The 16,927-nt window shown below is 42.8% G+C and overlaps 2 protein-coding genes across 5 annotated transcripts in view; one reads left to right on the top strand and one right to left on the bottom strand.

Annotated features, from left to right (window-relative positions):
• MAEL (maelstrom spermatogenic transposon silencer) overlaps positions 1 to 7,299 on the bottom strand; it is a 38,409-nt gene extending 31,110 nt beyond the window's left edge. The window contains exons 1-4 of the mRNA XM_074220361.1: positions 7,013 to 7,299; positions 6,825 to 6,917; positions 6,445 to 6,553; positions 3,563 to 3,718 (exon numbers count right to left, since the gene is read on the bottom strand). Of these exons, the coding sequence (XP_074076462.1) occupies positions 3,563 to 3,718; positions 6,445 to 6,553; positions 6,825 to 6,917; positions 7,013 to 7,144 (490 nt within the window). The 5' untranslated portion in view covers positions 7,145 to 7,299. The remainder of the gene's footprint in view (positions 1 to 3,562; positions 3,719 to 6,444; positions 6,554 to 6,824; positions 6,918 to 7,012) is intronic.
• Positions 7,300 to 7,825: 526 nt separating this feature from the next.
• Positions 7,826 to 16,927, top strand: part of ILDR2 (immunoglobulin like domain containing receptor 2) — a 99,589-nt gene continuing 90,487 nt past the window's right edge. The window contains exon 1 of one of the 4 annotated variants that reach the window (XM_074221902.1): positions 7,826 to 8,376. Coding sequence is in view for 3 of the 4 variants with exons in the window: in XM_074221899.1 (XP_074078000.1) it covers positions 15,270 to 15,315 (46 nt within the window). In the remaining variant the exon portion in view is untranslated. Of the gene's footprint in view, positions 8,377 to 14,705; positions 15,316 to 16,927 lie in introns of those variants that run through there. The other 3 variants (XM_074221899.1, XM_074221900.1, XM_074221901.1) reach the window with 3 other exon arrangements.

The following is a 16,927-nucleotide window of genomic DNA, read 5'->3' as shown; positions in this document are numbered from 1 at the left end:
TCAATTAATTGAAAAGCATCTTGAAAATGAAATGAATATACAGTAGGGATGCTGCAAATAACTAAATTATAATGGGATATTAAACCTGTGTAATTTTTACTACTATGTTTATTAAAAAAAAAACTCTTACTTTCAGAGTCTCACAAGATTCAGTTATATTGAATATAAAAAAAAACTTCAGCATGTGGTCTGGTGTTGTATTTTTAAGAGAACAGCCACAGGGAAACCTTATGAGGATAAAGAGGGTAGCCTAAAAAACCCCAACAATTACTAATTCTGGCCAAGCATACCTCTAGAACATGCCTTGATTCTCCCATGTGCTAAAACAAAGTTGACATCCAACTATCCCATCCTTCTGATGTACTCTCCTCCCTTGGCTTCCAACTTCTTCCCACCTACCTGCCCACTCGTTTCCTTTCCTGAATCATCATCATCATCTTCCTCCCACTCATAATATATAGCTTTTCTCTAGGACTCTGGGCCTGGCACTCTACTTTCCATGATTTCTCTCAGTGATCTCAGCAGAATCTACAGATTAATGAGGTCTTTGAAGCTAGGTCCTAACTTTAGATAGCGTTCTTAATCTTTCTTCTGAATTTTCATTCTATATTTATTACCTGCTAAACCTCTCTACCTAAGTATCCCATAAACATGTTGAACTTTTTCTTCCTTTAAGCCTACTCTACCATACCTACTTCTGTTCAGCTAACTGGACCCAGATGACTCTGGAGGAGAGTAAGCTGGTGACTTTGCACTGTCCAGGCCCGTTTCAATTCATTTGCAAGTCAAGATGCCACCTTCCTGATGTCATTGGTCCTCCTCAAGAACAACCATCAAGGTACCATCATCTTGGCTCATATTACATTCATCTCAACTCTTCCCTCTTGCTCATCCCAGAGCCAATCAATGCTAAGTTCTGTTGATGCCACCTCTCCACAGAGGCTCTTCCACAAATTCTCTTCTTTCTATCTCCAGGGCTTTTCTTCCCAAGTTTAGGGCCTCATCACTTCTGAAAGCCCCTCTTGATTGGTTTAATTTGTTTCCCTTTTCTAATATTCCATCTGCCCTCCAGAGAGCTAAGATAACACTAGTGAGTACTGATCTGGCCATATTAATCACATAATGAAAAATCTTCCATGGTTCCTTATTGCTTCTAGAATAAAGAGACAAACACCTAGTATAGACAGACTCCTTAGTCTAGTGCCAACTTAGACTGAATATACATTTGCCTTCCCATGACCTCCATTCTGAGAAATCTGGTTGACCTGCTGTTCTAAGGAACAGTTGACTTCCCACCTCCACTCCCTCACAACTTTCCCCTCTGCCTGGAATAGTCACCTCCTGATCTCTGCCTTTTGAGAGCCAGATCCTCCAGTTCTCACTGCTCTTTTTTTTACCAGCACTCCCAAATTTTCGATTTACTTAAGTTAACACACTGCTTCCCTATTCCATATATACCATAAGCTGAAGGCAGAGACTTTTTTTTGGGGGGGGGTCTCTCAAAGTCCCACATTCTTAGGGGTTCCTCTCGAGTGGCTCTGCCTTACCCGCTTCTCCACTACATCTAGTTAAGCAGCTAGCAGACAGAGGAGGACACAGAAGGCTTGGGCATCAAAGTTTTCTCTGGCTTGCTGCCAGGTATATCCAGGGTTCTGAGACCCAGGAGCCACCATCCAGTCTCAGACGCTGAACTGTGTCAGCTACTATCTCCTTTTAAAAATTCTCAGTTTTTAAAAGCAATGATAATGCATAGGCTCATCTACCTTTGATTCACAGAAAGCTGCCTTCCCTCAATTCCAAAAGTTTTTAATTAAGCATCCCCTATCCAAAGGCACTGGGCTAGTTACTCTGGCATCAAAGAAAATGAAACTAAACCTGGTCTCTCATCCTGCTGGGGCGAGTAAAGAAAATGTGAAGAGAAATGGGAAAGGGATGGGATACCCCCTTCCCTTGAAAGTAGCCCTGAGGGAAGTCTGAAAACACTCCAAGAAGCAGAGGGAACGTCCACACTATGTGTGGGAGACAGCCCATGCAAGGTCTGAGAATGATAATTAAGTTATGAAGAGGAATGATAAGAAGTCTGGCAAGGGCTAGGCTTTAAATGGCCTTACCAAGATGGACAATTTCATTTCTTTTTGCAGGTAGAATCTCAACACTGAAAGGCCTCCAAAGGTCACCAAGCTACCACAGTTACTTAAATCAAACCTTCAAGTAGAATACATATGGTAACCAGGAAATAAGAAGATACTTAAAATTCTTAAATTTGGTAATAATGTGGTCAGGCAGATGAGGGCTTGAGATAATTTTGGTAGTCACGTAGAAAATGATACGGACAGAGAAAGAGACTGAAATTGCAAAAACCAATTAGGAGACTATTGCAATAGTTCAGGAAAAAAAAAAAGATAAAAGCTAGAACATGTAAAAGGGGGTAGATACCAAAAAATGTCATGGGGTCCAAGGGAAGGACTTTGGATACCAGAAGCTGTGAAGTGAAGCTGAATGGCCATAATGACAGTTCCACCAGGAGAAATTGAGATATTCAGAAGTGGGATCAATTTAGGAGGCATGTAAAGAAGATAAAGGGCTCCATAAAGGGCGCTTGAGATGCCTATGGGGCATTCTGGAAAAGATGATGAGGGGTGGCTAGGTGACACAGTTGATAGAGTACCAGCCCTGGACTCAGGAGTACCTGAGTTCAAATCTGGACTCAAGACACTTAATAAATAATTACCTAGCTGTGTGACCTTGGGCAAGCAAACCACTTAACCCCACTGCCTTACAAAAAAAATCCAAAACAAAACTAAAAAAAATTTAAAAAAAAAGATGACCAGGCATTTGAAATGGGATTCAAATTTCAGCTTCCTGCAAATCACAACTCTTAGAACTAAGACCTTGAAGAGGACCTTACAGAGAGAAGACATCCCAGGACAGAAGCCAAGGGATCCACATTTAGTAGAAGATGAGTCAACAAAAAAAGTCAAATATGGAGAAAGATAATTAAGCCAAAAGGTCCTGAACAAAAGGGAGGAAAATAACTAATACATGGAAATAATCTTACAAGTTGAATACTTTTTTGGACCTTGGATTTAATAACATAAAGATCACTGTCAGTCTGGAAGAAAACAATTTCAAACTCACTGAGCAGTCAGAAACAAATTTGTGAGAATTTGAGAACTGGGTACAATGTGAATTGAGAACTATGTCCTTTCAGTGGATTTCACACCTCAGTTTGGACAGCAAAAGAAAAAAGACATATAGGACAGTAGTTTGAAGGGATTTCAAGAATGAGATAGACCTGAGAATATTTGTCAGCCAGCAACAAAGCCCGTTATATGAAGGGATGATGAAGATGAGAAGAGATAATAAAGAGGCAACATCTGGAATCAAAGCTACAAATAGACTGACCCTGGCAAAGAGAAAGGTGGATTTCATAATTACCACCATTAGACTAATATATAGACACACATACACAAATGGTTTCAGAGGATTGTTATCTGAACCTAAAACAAATACATGTAAGATGGCCTAACTCCTCTCCTATCTATTCCATACAGTTACTCACCAGGGTCTATAAATCGGTGGAATTCAGCCACAATTCCTTCCTGAAGTGAATATTTGATACAGCCAATTTCACAAGGGAGGAAGCGCTGTTCACAGTGAGGAGGTAGCTCTCCATGGCTAAAAATGTTCAAAAAGTAAAAAAAACTTCCAAGCACAGCTGAAAGAATAATGAGTCAAAAAGTTTAAATTAGTAGATAAGTCTCTTAAGTGTGTCCTTTCTCCAAAGCTACCACTTTAGCTCTTGATTCAAGAACACCTCACTGGTCTTTTCCCTTTACTTCTAACACCTCATTGAAAACCCCAATTCTCTGGATCCCAACTTATTACTACCATAGAAATGACTGAATCAACAGTTAAATATTTGATTAATTTCAAAGATTCCCAGGATGATTAGCTTTGTGGCTGGAGTGAACAGCAATTCAACAACTGGAAAGTCAGTCAGACATGAAATGGGGTTCACATTTACGCAAGTTGAACTCATCAAGTATGTGAATCTGGCTTTTGAAACAAGTAACTGAAATTCTTGGCAAACTATAACCCAGGCCAGGTTGTCATTTAATGTTCAATGAATGAGAAGTTCATTATGGAAACAAGTCCTAATCAAAGTTAGAACCAGTACTTGTGTGACCAGCAAAAGATGAACTACACTGAAGAGCTTTTAAAACACTATATACACATTTTTCAGACTTATGAGCACAGTATGCAGATTTTCTCACTTGGGCTCATGACTGACCACTTTATGAGGTCCAAGTACTATTTTACAAGTAAGAAAATCAGATTAAAGGAATTTGTTGAGAAGCAGGTGTGCCAGAAGGTCTCTTCTACCATATTGCTTCTCAACTTTACACCCACTTTCCTGCTTGGTTCCTTGCCCTCTCCTGCCCATTTATTTGAAAATCTGGAGGTGGCAAAGGGTGGAGAACATACTTGCTCTATTCTTTACATTAGCAACATGACTGTTCAAATACAATTCTATTTTTTTTTTCTCTTTTTTAAAAGTACAATCTTGGAGGGCAGCTAGGCGGCGCAGTGGATAGAGTGCTGGCCCTGAAGTCAGGAGGACCTGAGTTCAAATCCATTCTCAGCACTTAATACTTAGCTGTGTGACCTTGGGCAAGTCACTTTAACCCCACTACCTTGCAAAAGCCAAAAAAAAAAAAATAATAGATAAGAGTACAATCGGTTTTTTTGCTAGGCAAATGGGGTTAAGTGGCTTGCCCAAGGCCACACAGCTAGGTAAGTATTAAGTGTCTGAGACCGAATTTGAACGCAGGTACTCCTAATTCCAGGACTGGTGCTTTATCCACTGTGCCACCTAGCCACCCAGAAGAGTACAATCTTGAAAGCCAAAAGTAGGATTGTGCCCTGGATAGAGATGAGCAGTGAAGAGAGGGACAACCAGAGTACAAATGCTGGCTCAGCTACTCTAATACTAATGTGATTTTGAACAAGACATTTAGTCTTTCTGGGCTTCTTCAACTGTTAAAATGAAGGAGTTGGAAGTAGCTAATCTTGAAGGTCTCTTCCAACTCTAGAATCCTAATAAAGAAAATGTAGCTATGCTATTTCAAGAATCCATCTCTGACCTTGGGCAAGTCACTTAACCCCACTGCCTTGCCAAAAAAAAAATCCATCTCAATTTCTATAGTGTGTATGTATTTAAAGTACCAGTAGAAACAGCCAGAAAGAATACAACCACCAAAGACACTTTTAAATGTGTGACTCTGGGCAAGTCATTTAACCCCTATCTTAATCCACAGGAGCAGAAAATGGCAAATCACTTGCCCCAAAAAACCCAAAACATTTTGTTTTTTCCTTAAAGATATGATTTTCTCTCTCATTACACTCAATTTGGATCAATGTACAACATGAAAACAAAGTAAAGACTGACAAATCGCTTTCTGGGGGGGTAAGACTGGGGAAAAAATTGAAAAACTCAAAATAAATAAAATCTTAAAAAAACAAAAACCACGTAGGGTACTTGTATGCCAGGTTCACAGGATCACAAAGAGTTGAACATGGTAAGATGGGGGGGGAAATTGTAAAACTCAAAATAAATAAAATCTTTAATAAACAAAAAAACAAAAACCACGTAGGGTACTTGTATGCCAGGTTCACGGGATCACAAAGAGTTGAGCATGGTAAGATGGGGGGGGAATTGTAAAACTCAAAATAAATAAAATCTTTAATAAACAAAAAAAAAACAAAAACAAAAACCACGGATGGTACTTGTATGCCAGGTTCACAAGAGTTGAACATGGCAAGATGGGGGGGGGATTGTAAAACTCAAAATAAATAAAATCTTTAACAAACAAAAAAAACAAAAACCACGGATGGTATCTGTATGCCAGGTTCACAGGATCACAAAGAGTTGAGCATGGTAAGGGGGGGGAATTGTAAAACTCAAAATAAAATCTTTAACAAACAAAAAAAACAAAAACCACGGATGGTATCTGTATGCCAGGTTCACAGGATCACAAAGAGTTGAGCATGGTAAGGGGGGGGGGGAATTGTAAAACTCAAAATAAATAAAACTCAAAATAAATAAAATCTTTAATAAACAAAAAACAAAACAAAAACAAAAACCACGTAGGGTACTTGTATGCCAGGATCACAAAGAGTTGAGCATGGTAAGTGGGGGGGGGGGATTGTAAAACTCAAAATCTTCAATACTAAAAAAAAAAAAGAAAAGAGTTGCGCATGCTTGAAGGACGGAACCCAGAGTTCACGTGCCCCAAGGTAAGCGTGGTTGCCACCTGCGGCCAGAGGGGATGGCGGAGGTGAATCTGCTCAACATCCTCGACTCCAGCGCGCTGCCCTAAGGCACCCACCGCTCTAGTGCCCGGCCTAAGCGCCCGCCCGGGCCGGGGGAGGCGGCCGTACCCTGGTCACTCTGCAAAGACAGGCTTGAGACATCTGGAAGAGAAACATTCTGAGCCAGTCCGGGGGAGAACGGGTTCGCCGCAGCAGGGAGTGCGGTGGGAGCGGGTTTCTAGGGGAGAAGAGAGCATTAATCCGGGGCCCCCGCCAGCCCGGGGGGGCCCGCCAGCCCCGGGGGGGCCCCCCGCCAGCCCCGGGCGGCCGCCAACCCCAACCCGAAGGTGCTAACAGTCTGCCAACGACGGCGGCTCCAGACCCCCGGGACCCCACTTTCTGCACCCGAGCTTGGGGCGCCCCCGCACCCAGGGGGCGGGGCTCGTTGATTTTTAAAAGCGAGCCGCGTGAAACGGCCGCGCCTCCCTCGCGGCGCCCCGGCCCCTCACCTGCTTCCCGGGGGGCGAGGGCGCCTTCCCCTGCGTTGCTTTCCACTCCCGGGCCATTTCTGCATACTTCTCTTTCTCCTCCTCCCGCAGCAGCTGGGGGGGACAGCGGGGAAAGCGGCCCATTACCCCCGGCCCCCCGGCCCGCCCCGGCCCGGCGCCCCCGCCGCCCCCCGCCGCCGCCCCCTCACCCCCCAGTCGGAGGAGCAGAAGGGGATGGCGTCCGCCACGCGGGTGACGGGCAGGCCCCGGCGCCGCAGCTCCGGCATCTTCTCCAGCACGAAGAAGTAGTAGGCGTTGCGGCTGGCCCTGCGGTTCGGCATGGCAGGAGGGCGGTGAGGCGGGCGGCGACCGGCGCAGCCTCGAGCCGGCGACACCACGGGCCGCCAGGCGCCGCTCCCGGGCTCCCGCCCTTAGTAACAGCGGAACGCCGGGCCCGCCCGCCCCTCTCGGCCAATGGGGAGGCGGCGGCGCGGTGCGCGCCGCGGCGGCGTGCGCACGGGCGCCCGGGGCCCGAGGCCCGCCCTCTCATTGGCCGAGAGGGGGAAGCGGGGCGGGGCCCGGGGCATGAAAAGAGCCGCCGCCTTGCACGTGGCCCGCCCGGCGAACGGACACCGCTGCGCGCTGGCGGTGGTGCGGCCCAGGCGTCGGGCCCTGCGGAGGGAGCCCGGGACGGAGAAGCGTGGGCGGTGCCCGGCGGGAAGCTCCGCCCCCTCCATCCGGGGCCCGGGCGCTTGGGCCTACTGACTGGGCGGCTCTGCCCTTGACCGGGATTGCCGGCGGCGGGACGAGGCCCGAGAACCGGGCCGCACCCCGACTCCCCCAGGGGCTGCCGAAGCTGTAGCGACCCACGCCGCAAATGAACAATTTGTCCGTCGCTCCGGATAATCCACGAGACAACAAAACACGAGAAAGTGGCCGGTTTACCGTTGCGTATGCTCGGGCTTCAGATTTCACCATGGACTGGTTCCAGCCGACAAGGGCGGGGGGCCAACCCAAGGATCTGTGTCAGAAAAGGGATCCCTCATCTGAAGGAAAGTGGGTTCTGGTGTCCTTAATGCAAAGTAACCAGACGCCCATCATCTAAAGTTCTTTCGGATGTGAGCTGACTCTCCTGTTGGTGTCACATGCGGAATTCCTCAAGGACCGCCCTTTGCCTTTCTTTGTAGCCCAGGCACCTTCTATGCTGAATAAACCTTGAACTGACCGACTTTTGCAAAACTCTCCAAGTCAACCTTGTCCATTTTTGCATGTCAGTTTCGTGTGTGCATCATGGCATCACCTGCACATCATGGCACCACTTACACAGCATGGTACCACCTGTGCATCGAGGCACCCACCTATGCATCATGGTATCATCTGTGAATCATGGCATCACCTGCCTGATGTCATGGTCATGAAGGACAAACATTATGTTGCTGTGACTGTTTCTCCTATTTTTATACCATTTTCTCCATGACCCAGATTCCAGACCTCCTTCTGGAGGGGTGACTCCTACCCCACCACATCCAACCTTTGAGAAGTCCTATTCAGGCTACTTCTGCAGGCTTATACTGTAAGTATAACGGTACAATCTAGTAACACAAGATTTAGAGCTGGAAGGTTCCTGAGAGATCTTCAGTTCTTATTTTACAGATTAGCAGATGGAGACAGATTAAGTGATTGCAGGTGGTGAATCCCTCTGGTTGTTAAGCAGCAAAGCCAAGATCTGAACCCCCTTTTTATCCTTTCTTGATACCATACACACGTTCAAGAACCAAATGAGTTGTTCTGGGCAGCTAGGTGGTGCAGTGGCTAGAGCACCAGCCCTGGAGTCAGGAGTACCTGAGTTCAAATCTGGCCTCAGACACTTAATAATTACCTAGCTGTGTGGCCTTGGGCAAGCCACTTAACCCCATTGCCTTGCAAAAACCTTTAAAAAAAAAAGAATTAGGCCAAATGAGTTGTTCTGTTTGTTGTACATGTTCTAGGAATGGTATTTAGCACAAGATAACCTATATGCTGGAGAATCAATAGACTGGTACCAAAAGATGGGATGTCTTTAAATACTAACTCTAAGGAATTTGGACTTTATCCTCCTGATTCACAGCCATTGAATATTTCTGAACAAGGGATTTTTGAGCAATGTGAAATATTTAATGACCCTCCCTCTGTTTCCTCATCTCTAAAATGGGGATAAAGAACAATAAATAACAACAGTAGTTGTTATTCTGGTCCTCATTACCTTACCCACACTATGGAAATGCTCTTCTAACTCACTTCTAATCTACCCTAATGTGCCACTGTCACATTAAATTTCATTTCACTGTTTCAAAAGAGCCAGTATTTCATCAATATGGCTATTCTGACATAGCTCTAGTAATCATCATAGCTAACGCTGATATGGTACTTTAAGGTTTGCAAAGTGTTTTACATATTTGTTCATCTCATTTGATCTTTACTACAAACTTGTGAAGGAGGTATTGTTCTTTATCCCCATTTTAGAGATGAGGAAACAGAGGGAGGGTCATTAAATATTTCACATTGCTCAAAAATCCCTTGTTCAGAAATATTCAATGGCTGTGAATCAGGAGGATAAAGTCCAAATTCCTTAGAGTTAGTATTTAAAGACATCCCATCTTTTGGTACCAGTCTATTGATTCTCCAGCATATAGGTTACCCTGTGCTGTAGCTAAATAACCATTCCCAGAATATGTACAAGGCTTTCTGTTTTTCATATCATTAATTATGATGCTCTTTCTACTTGGTAACTGAAATGCTGTGCTGACCCTGCCCTGGCTCTTTGCCATTCTCATTTGCTGAAATCCTGCTCTTATCTTTGAAAACCCAGAGTAAAGCCCACCTCCTTTAAGAATCCTTCCTTGATCATTCCAAATAGGCTCTTATCCCTTCCTCTGACTGTTCCCTCTTCCTGCCCAACTGCCCTTTAAAAGGACTATGTTTCTGTTATCTCAGACTTTGGGATAGTTGGATATATCCTCTCCTCTGTCCTCTCACTTTGGACATCAGGAACCTACAAGGATATCTCTGATTAATCAGCTTCCTTCCCTGCCCCTCTGTTCCCTGAGTTTTCTCATTCTAATTCTCCTCCCTTATTCATTCATTGAGGATGAGGTCATAGAATTAGAAGCATTTTGTTTTCTGGCTGATTCCCCTACCTTTGGCCTTTCAGTTTTGATCCTTGCTAGCTCAGCAGGAAACTAGAAGCATACTTAGGTCTATGTTAAGGAAACTTGTAGCAAGATCCCCAAAAATCAGATGCCCAAGGCCTGGGTCAGATATAAGCAGCCAGTGGTCTTTTTTCTAATTTATGGAGTTGAATGAGGTGACTTGATCATTGGATACAATATGTACTATTAATACTGGTGTTCAAAAAAAGGCTAAAACTCAGAAGTACAACAGAAGCAGCCTTTCTTTGTATTCCTGTGTCTACATACATACATGTATGTCCAGAGCCTATGTGGCAAACCATTCTAAGGCTAGGGACTAAGAAGCCTTTGACATTATTTCTGAGGCCTACTGGGACCTCACCTGTTTATATAAACAGAATGAGAACAGGTGTCTGGTTAAAGAAATAAGCATAAAAAAAGATACCTGCTTCATCTTTCCTTCCTTTTTTCTTTCCATCCTTGTCAAAATCCTAGGAACTACTGAGTGAATTATTGTTTGGGTGGATCTTTGTGGGTTAGAGCAACTGCTCTGGAGAGCCTAATTTAGATATACAGAGTGCCTTGCTCACAAGTCAGATCTGGCATGGCGAGTGATAAGCAGACGGCAGGATCCAATTCAGTACATAACAAATCAGTTTGTATTGAAACTCTGAGACAGCAGGCTCTAGGGTTAAATCAGCTCTTTACAATTTTCAGCACGTCGAATTAATCTTTTTCCTTATATATCAGCCATTGTTCTCTGCAGCTTGAATTTTCTTTTTGTTGGGAGTGGGGGGTGGAGAAGAGTGAGATTACCTCACATTTGCATTTTTCTTTTTAACCTCTTTCTTAATAAAGCAATTGATTGTCCGGAGGGGAAAAGAACTTCAAGTTTCTAGTCTCAAGCTTCTGAAAGCATCTTTTTCTGTTATGGTATGAAATAGAATTAATTTATATGGATTTTAACTAACAATTTATTGCAAGGGATAGGAAGGAGAACCTTCAAGGAATCCCTTCTTTTGACTGCCATGCTACATACATACATATTCCTGCTAAAACATGAGTTTGGAGGAGAGAGTTAGACTAATGATAAAGTTATCTTTAAAAACTGTCAGTTAAGTGTTATCATATTCATGTACATGCATGTCTGTGTGTATGTAATGAAATCATGATTTTAAGAGGACTCAGCTATATTATTTTTGTAACAGTGTTGTTGCTAACAGCTACCAGCAAATCTCTGCACAGTTGTACAGCCCCTCCAGTCTCTGTGAGCTAATTCTCTCTTACTGTTCACCTTGAACTTAATATTCTTGTTAACTCATTCTTTATTCCCTGGCCCCTCAACCCCATACCCCACCATAGGACCTGCTGGGAATCTCACCAGACCAAGGTTATATTCCACTCTTCTATGTTTCCATCTTTTTCTCTGGACTCAGCCTTAAGCTGATATTCTGTATAGATCCAAGAGCCCTCCTCTTTAGGATCTTACCTAGTATAATGGGCAATGACTAAGGGAGGTAGAAGAAAGTATTTCTTACTGAGTGAACCTACAAACAAAGTCTTGAACACAGAGAATAAGATCACAATCTGCACCCCCTTATCACCAAGGAGGGAGTACCCCAACTCCTACTTTGCTGCTTTGAGACATCTTTCCCCTTTCAAGCTCCTCCTGAATATACTTGGTAGTCATTTATTTGAGCTATTTGGGGATAGAATAGGAGGAATTGAGATGCTTACCTGCACTGTATTTAGACTCAGTCTCCCCCTAGTTTGACCCTGTAAATGTAAAGTGAATGATGATATTCCTAAAATGTGGAATGCAGCCAAATTTTCATTTTTGATTCTATGATTAACAGATGAATAAATAACCTCTCTTCCATTTTCATGTCTTCACTTTCAGTTCTGAGTTAAACCAAATCCAAACATATTCATATTTGAAGTCTGACTTTTTAGATCTTCTCTTTCTCACTCATATTCTCCCTTAGACAGAGTACCTCTTTTCTATAGGTGATACACTAAAGTACTATTCTTATGAGTTCTCACATACTCCAGGTTATCACAGATGATCCCATTTCTCTACTCAATTCATGCTATCACTCATCTCTATGAATTTTATCTCTATTCTTCTGTGTCTTCTGTCCATGTGTACATTTAGTGCTCTTTCTGTTCATGCCTGGCTTCTCAAAAGTTCTCTACCTCTATCACTCTCAATGCCCTTCATAGATGTTTTGACTATTAATTCATTTGATTAGATTATATACATATATAAATAAAATGATATGTATGTATAGATATATAAATTTTCACACAGCTAATAAGTACCAAGTACTTGAGGCCAGATTTTATCTTGGGTCCTCCTGACTCCAGGGCCAGTATTCTATCCTCTGCATCACCTAGCGGCCCCTTATCTGCTATATTCTAAGCTCTCTCTTTTGTTATATACTGATATTACTATATATTCTGAAATATTACTGATAATAATGTATATTCGGTGGTTTTCAAATGATGGAGGGGGGGGGAAGACTAAATGTGCCTTTTTCAAAAAAGAAAAGAATAGGGGTGGCCAGGTGGCATAGTGGATAAAGCACCAGCCCTGGAGTCAGGAGCACCTGGGTTCAAATCCGGTCTCAGACACTAAAATAATTACTTATCTGTGTGGCCTTGGGCAAGCCACTTAACCCCGTTTGCCTTGCAAAAACCTAAAAAAAAAAGAATATGTAAACTATATAAATTATTAAGTTTTACTAGAAAAGTAGAGTAGGCAGTGATAACCTCAACCATGGTTTCATCAAACAGTCTTCTCAAACTGACCTTACTCTCATTTTTGACAGGACTGCTGTTGAATTTGGAACTTGCTGAGTAGCCAAACCTAAAGAGTTAGTATTTTTATCCCAGCTTGGAAGGTAGTTTCTAGTGGAGTGCCCTATTGCAGTTAGCTCTATATTAAACATTTTTATCAGTAACTTAGTCATAGATGACAAGCTTAATTTTGTCATAGATGACATAAAACTAGAAGCTAACTAACTCAAAGCTATGAGAGAAAGTTCATATAAAAAATTCTTAATAAACTATTATACAATGAGAATAGGTTATATGATTTTTAAGGTTTCTTCTAACTCTAAATCTCTGATCCTAAGAGGAAATATAATAGGAACGAATATAAGGCTTTACATTTGGGTTAAAAAAAAATCAGTATCTTGAGGATAATATAGGAAAGTGAGGCTTGATAGTTTGAAAATGATTTGGATGGTGTGTGTCTATGAAATGAAAATCCAAGATGAGTACCCAATGTGACATAGCAGCTAACTTGGGCAACAATCAGAAAGACACCATATTCAGGCCTGTGGTGATCACAGCCCTATTGTATTTTGCCTTGGTAAGACTACATCTGGAATATTGTGTCAATGCTGGGTACCATATTTTAAGAGAAAGGCTAATAAACTAATGGGCTTTGAAGGAGGGTAGTCAGGATGATGACAATCAAGCCACATAAGGATTGTTTGAAGGGACTAGGATTATTTATCATGAAAAAGAGAAAGCATGGGTGGTGGGGATGGATATCATCAGATTTTTTTAAGGGTTCTCATTAAGTGAAGGTAATCAATTTGTGAAAGAATGTGTGGGTAGATTTAGACTAACTGTATCAAGAAACTCCCAGTAGAGTGTTTCAGAAGTGAAGTGGGCTGCCTGGAAGGATAGTAGCTTCCCTTTCCCAACTAAAGTTTGGATGCCATTGCACATGATTACTGTAGTGGGGATTAGGTGTGGGTCTGACTGGAGATCTATTCAAATTCTGCCTCAGATACTTAATAGCTGTGAGATCTTGGATAAGTCACTTAACTTCTGTTTGCCTCAGTTTCCTCATCTGATAAAGATAATTAGTACTGCTTAGGGTTTTTGTAACCTGATGGGACCCCCTGAAATAATATTTGCAAACAGCTATCTAAAAGTGGTGGTGTGGTGCTGCTGCTGTTGTGATAGAGTTGCTTGGGGTATCACTGGAGAATAAAAGTGACTTTTTGGTTGCATTGTGGCAAAGGACATATCAGAAGCAACCCTTGAAGCCAAATCTTTCCAGCTGAAACTGGCCACTGATATATTCTTCCTCATTGTTTCTCTTGCATATTCTCACAGAAATGGTGTGTACACTGTCATTCTCAGCAGTTTCACCCGCAGATGACCTTATCCTCCCAAAGAAACGATTTGAGAGCTGGAAGGGAATTCAATGTGTCCTCATTTAACTTTGTACCTGATAGATGGAGCTTCTTGGATCCCCAACAAGTGGTCGTGCAGCCTAGCCTTCCTCTGAGAGACTGGCCACAGAAAACTCCCCACTTTCCCCCAGCAGGCTCACTCTCTCAAGACCTAAAATTTGATTCTCCCACACAAGGCTAAACAAATCCTCCTTTCATACAATCCCAGCAAACAAGTTTTATGCATAAATCCTCCCTCACAAGGCTTCCTTATGGAAATATTTCTGCCACAGGAGCTCTTAAATACCCTTGAGCAGGGGAGCATGGGGACCTGGTTCAATTTAAGCCAGGCTTAAATTAAAATTAAAAAGAGCGGGCACTGAACTGGGCGGCTTCAAATCAGATGAGCATCTCAGCCCATTTCCCTCTGTTTTGGAGCCACTCAGTTCAAGTTAGTCGCCTGCACAACACTCTATCTTTAGACTCTCTCTCTCTCTCCCTCATTAATCCCCCTCAGCCAGCCCTGTGATTGGTTGTCCGCCTCCTGATTGTCCACATTCATTCAGTGGCCTCACTGCCCCTCGGCCCCCTATTCCTCCTGGGGACCTGGTTACTTCGCGCTGAACTCTCCCAGGCTCCTGGGCAGCTTCAATGGACGGCCATGTGATTTAGAAACTTCGCTTACCACAGGAGATTGGGAGAGGGGGAGGAAGGGGAGGAGTGGAACCAGCCAGACGAAAGCCTCAGCTTTCCTTGGCCCTGGCTGCTCGCCTGGTGAGATGCAGCTCCCCCGGCAGATGCCTTAAATTGGAGTTGAGGCTCATCTAGAGGCTGGGAAGGGGCTGAAATGGGGGAAGACTGAAGGGAGGGTAAAAGTATTGTTCCTTTCTCGGGGAGCAGAGTGGTAGCTTCCATTCAGAAGTCTGGCTGATTCATACACTGGGTGACTACTGAGCCAAGCGGAGGGCAGGAGAAGGGGACTGCTTGGTGCCAGGTGATCGAGAGCACCAGCTCCTTATTTTTCCTGCTTTGGATCTGGTGCCATCTCCCTACCCCATTCCTCACTTTTTCCTCTCTCCTTTCACCTGGATGGGAAGTCAGGCAGAATGGACAGAATATTGCTGGGGTGGATAGTTCTCTTCTGGGTAACAGGTAAGAAATGTATCTCACTATGATGTTTAACTTTTCAAAATGCTTCCACTAGTGGTACCTTGTATAACCAACCCCCCCCCCCCCCCCCCCGCTTCCTAATTTTTCTGTTCTAATTTTCTATATTTGAATGGATTAGACTCTCGGTTATTCAGTGGAGGAGGGGAAGAAGGGGGAGGTAAGAAGCTGTATTACGAGTGAGACAGAGGGAGATGCCAAATGAAATATGAAGGTGTTTGACTCATGGATGATGCATTCTTTTTTTCCAATGTACATTCCCTCATTTCTCTCCTTCCTTCTCCTAGCAGTTTTCTCTTAACGTGAGTCCTAGTATGAACTCAGCTGGGAAAGGAGAACCTAGAAGAGACAGAAATTAGGGGAAATGAATTCTTAAAGAAAAAGTAATCTTTAATTCTTTCCCTAAAGAAAGATTGAGATTTGGACTATTTTTCTTATTATTCTTGACTGGGAGGTGGAGAGGGGGGAAATAAGGAATGTGTGTGTGGGGGGGGTAGAAATGGAGTTTAGAGCTGGTTTTCTCATATTCTTAGTTCAAGTTAGGGAGGGGCCACAGTATCATAGAAGAAAGGGCCCCAGATACTAGCTATCTTCCTTCATGTTTGAGCCTCCCCACTTCCATTCTTCTCTGTTTTCCTCCCCTTAACAAATACTGTACAGAGAGATTTGGAATAAGAACTATAATTATATATGGGAAAGCATTAGTCAAAGAAATTCAATACTGAGCCTAAGTTCCTTATCCAAAAAATGGAGAGGGGCTAAAGAAGTTAATCTCTAAGGATTCTCACCAGCTTTAAATCAGTAGTGAGGGTGATGATGATGATGGTGGTGATGATGATGATGAAGCAAAGTCTGGTTCCTTCTTATTCCCTGGGGCATTAAGTTAAAATAAATTCTTAGCTTCTTGGGTCAGTAGATTGCCCCAAACTTTCTACTCAGGTTAAGGAGAGCTCTTTCCCTAAGTTGTTAGTCATGAATATTTTCCCCTTTTTGTTCTGGGGGATAAGAGTTCATCAAAATAATAAAAGGGTTCCAAGTTCCAACACTTCTTGGTGAGATTAAGTTCAGTCATACTATAATGGTTTCCTGCTTTGATCGGATGCTGTCAGAGGAAGATCGTTAAGTTAGGTTTGTATGACTAAACTTGGAAGGATGGCAAGAAGAGGTAGGTTGAGGTAACAGTTAAGTGAAGAAATTCGTAGAGGCAAAATTGAGAAAATTTATATACATGTATATTATATATAATATGTATATTATATATATTATATATATATAAAGAGAGAGAGAGAGAGAGAGAGAGAGAGAGAGAGAGAGAGAGAGGAAGCCAAGAGAGGCACAAGGAAAAGTACAAAAGTAACTCAATAGTAGATACCATCTTATTTTCAGAATGATAGTCTTTAGGTCATTTGCAAGAGCTACTTTCTTCTCCTGCCCAGAGAGATTTGGGAATAGTCAAAATTCTAGGAAAATAAAAATAAATTTTAAGTACAAGTTAAATTCAAAGATAAGTGAAAAGAGGAAAATAGCAGCAGAAAAAAGAAAGAAAATATATCCTTTCAACTTCAGAAAACAGCTCTCTAAAACTTTTTGTTCAATT

This window comes from Macrotis lagotis, chromosome 2, assembly GCF_037893015.1.
Source record: "Macrotis lagotis isolate mMagLag1 chromosome 2, bilby.v1.9.chrom.fasta, whole genome shotgun sequence".
Taxonomy (NCBI): domain Eukaryota; kingdom Metazoa; phylum Chordata; class Mammalia; order Peramelemorphia; family Peramelidae; genus Macrotis; species Macrotis lagotis.
The sequence above is the reverse complement of the archived record's forward strand: the minus strand, read 5'-3'. Positions and strand labels throughout refer to the sequence as shown.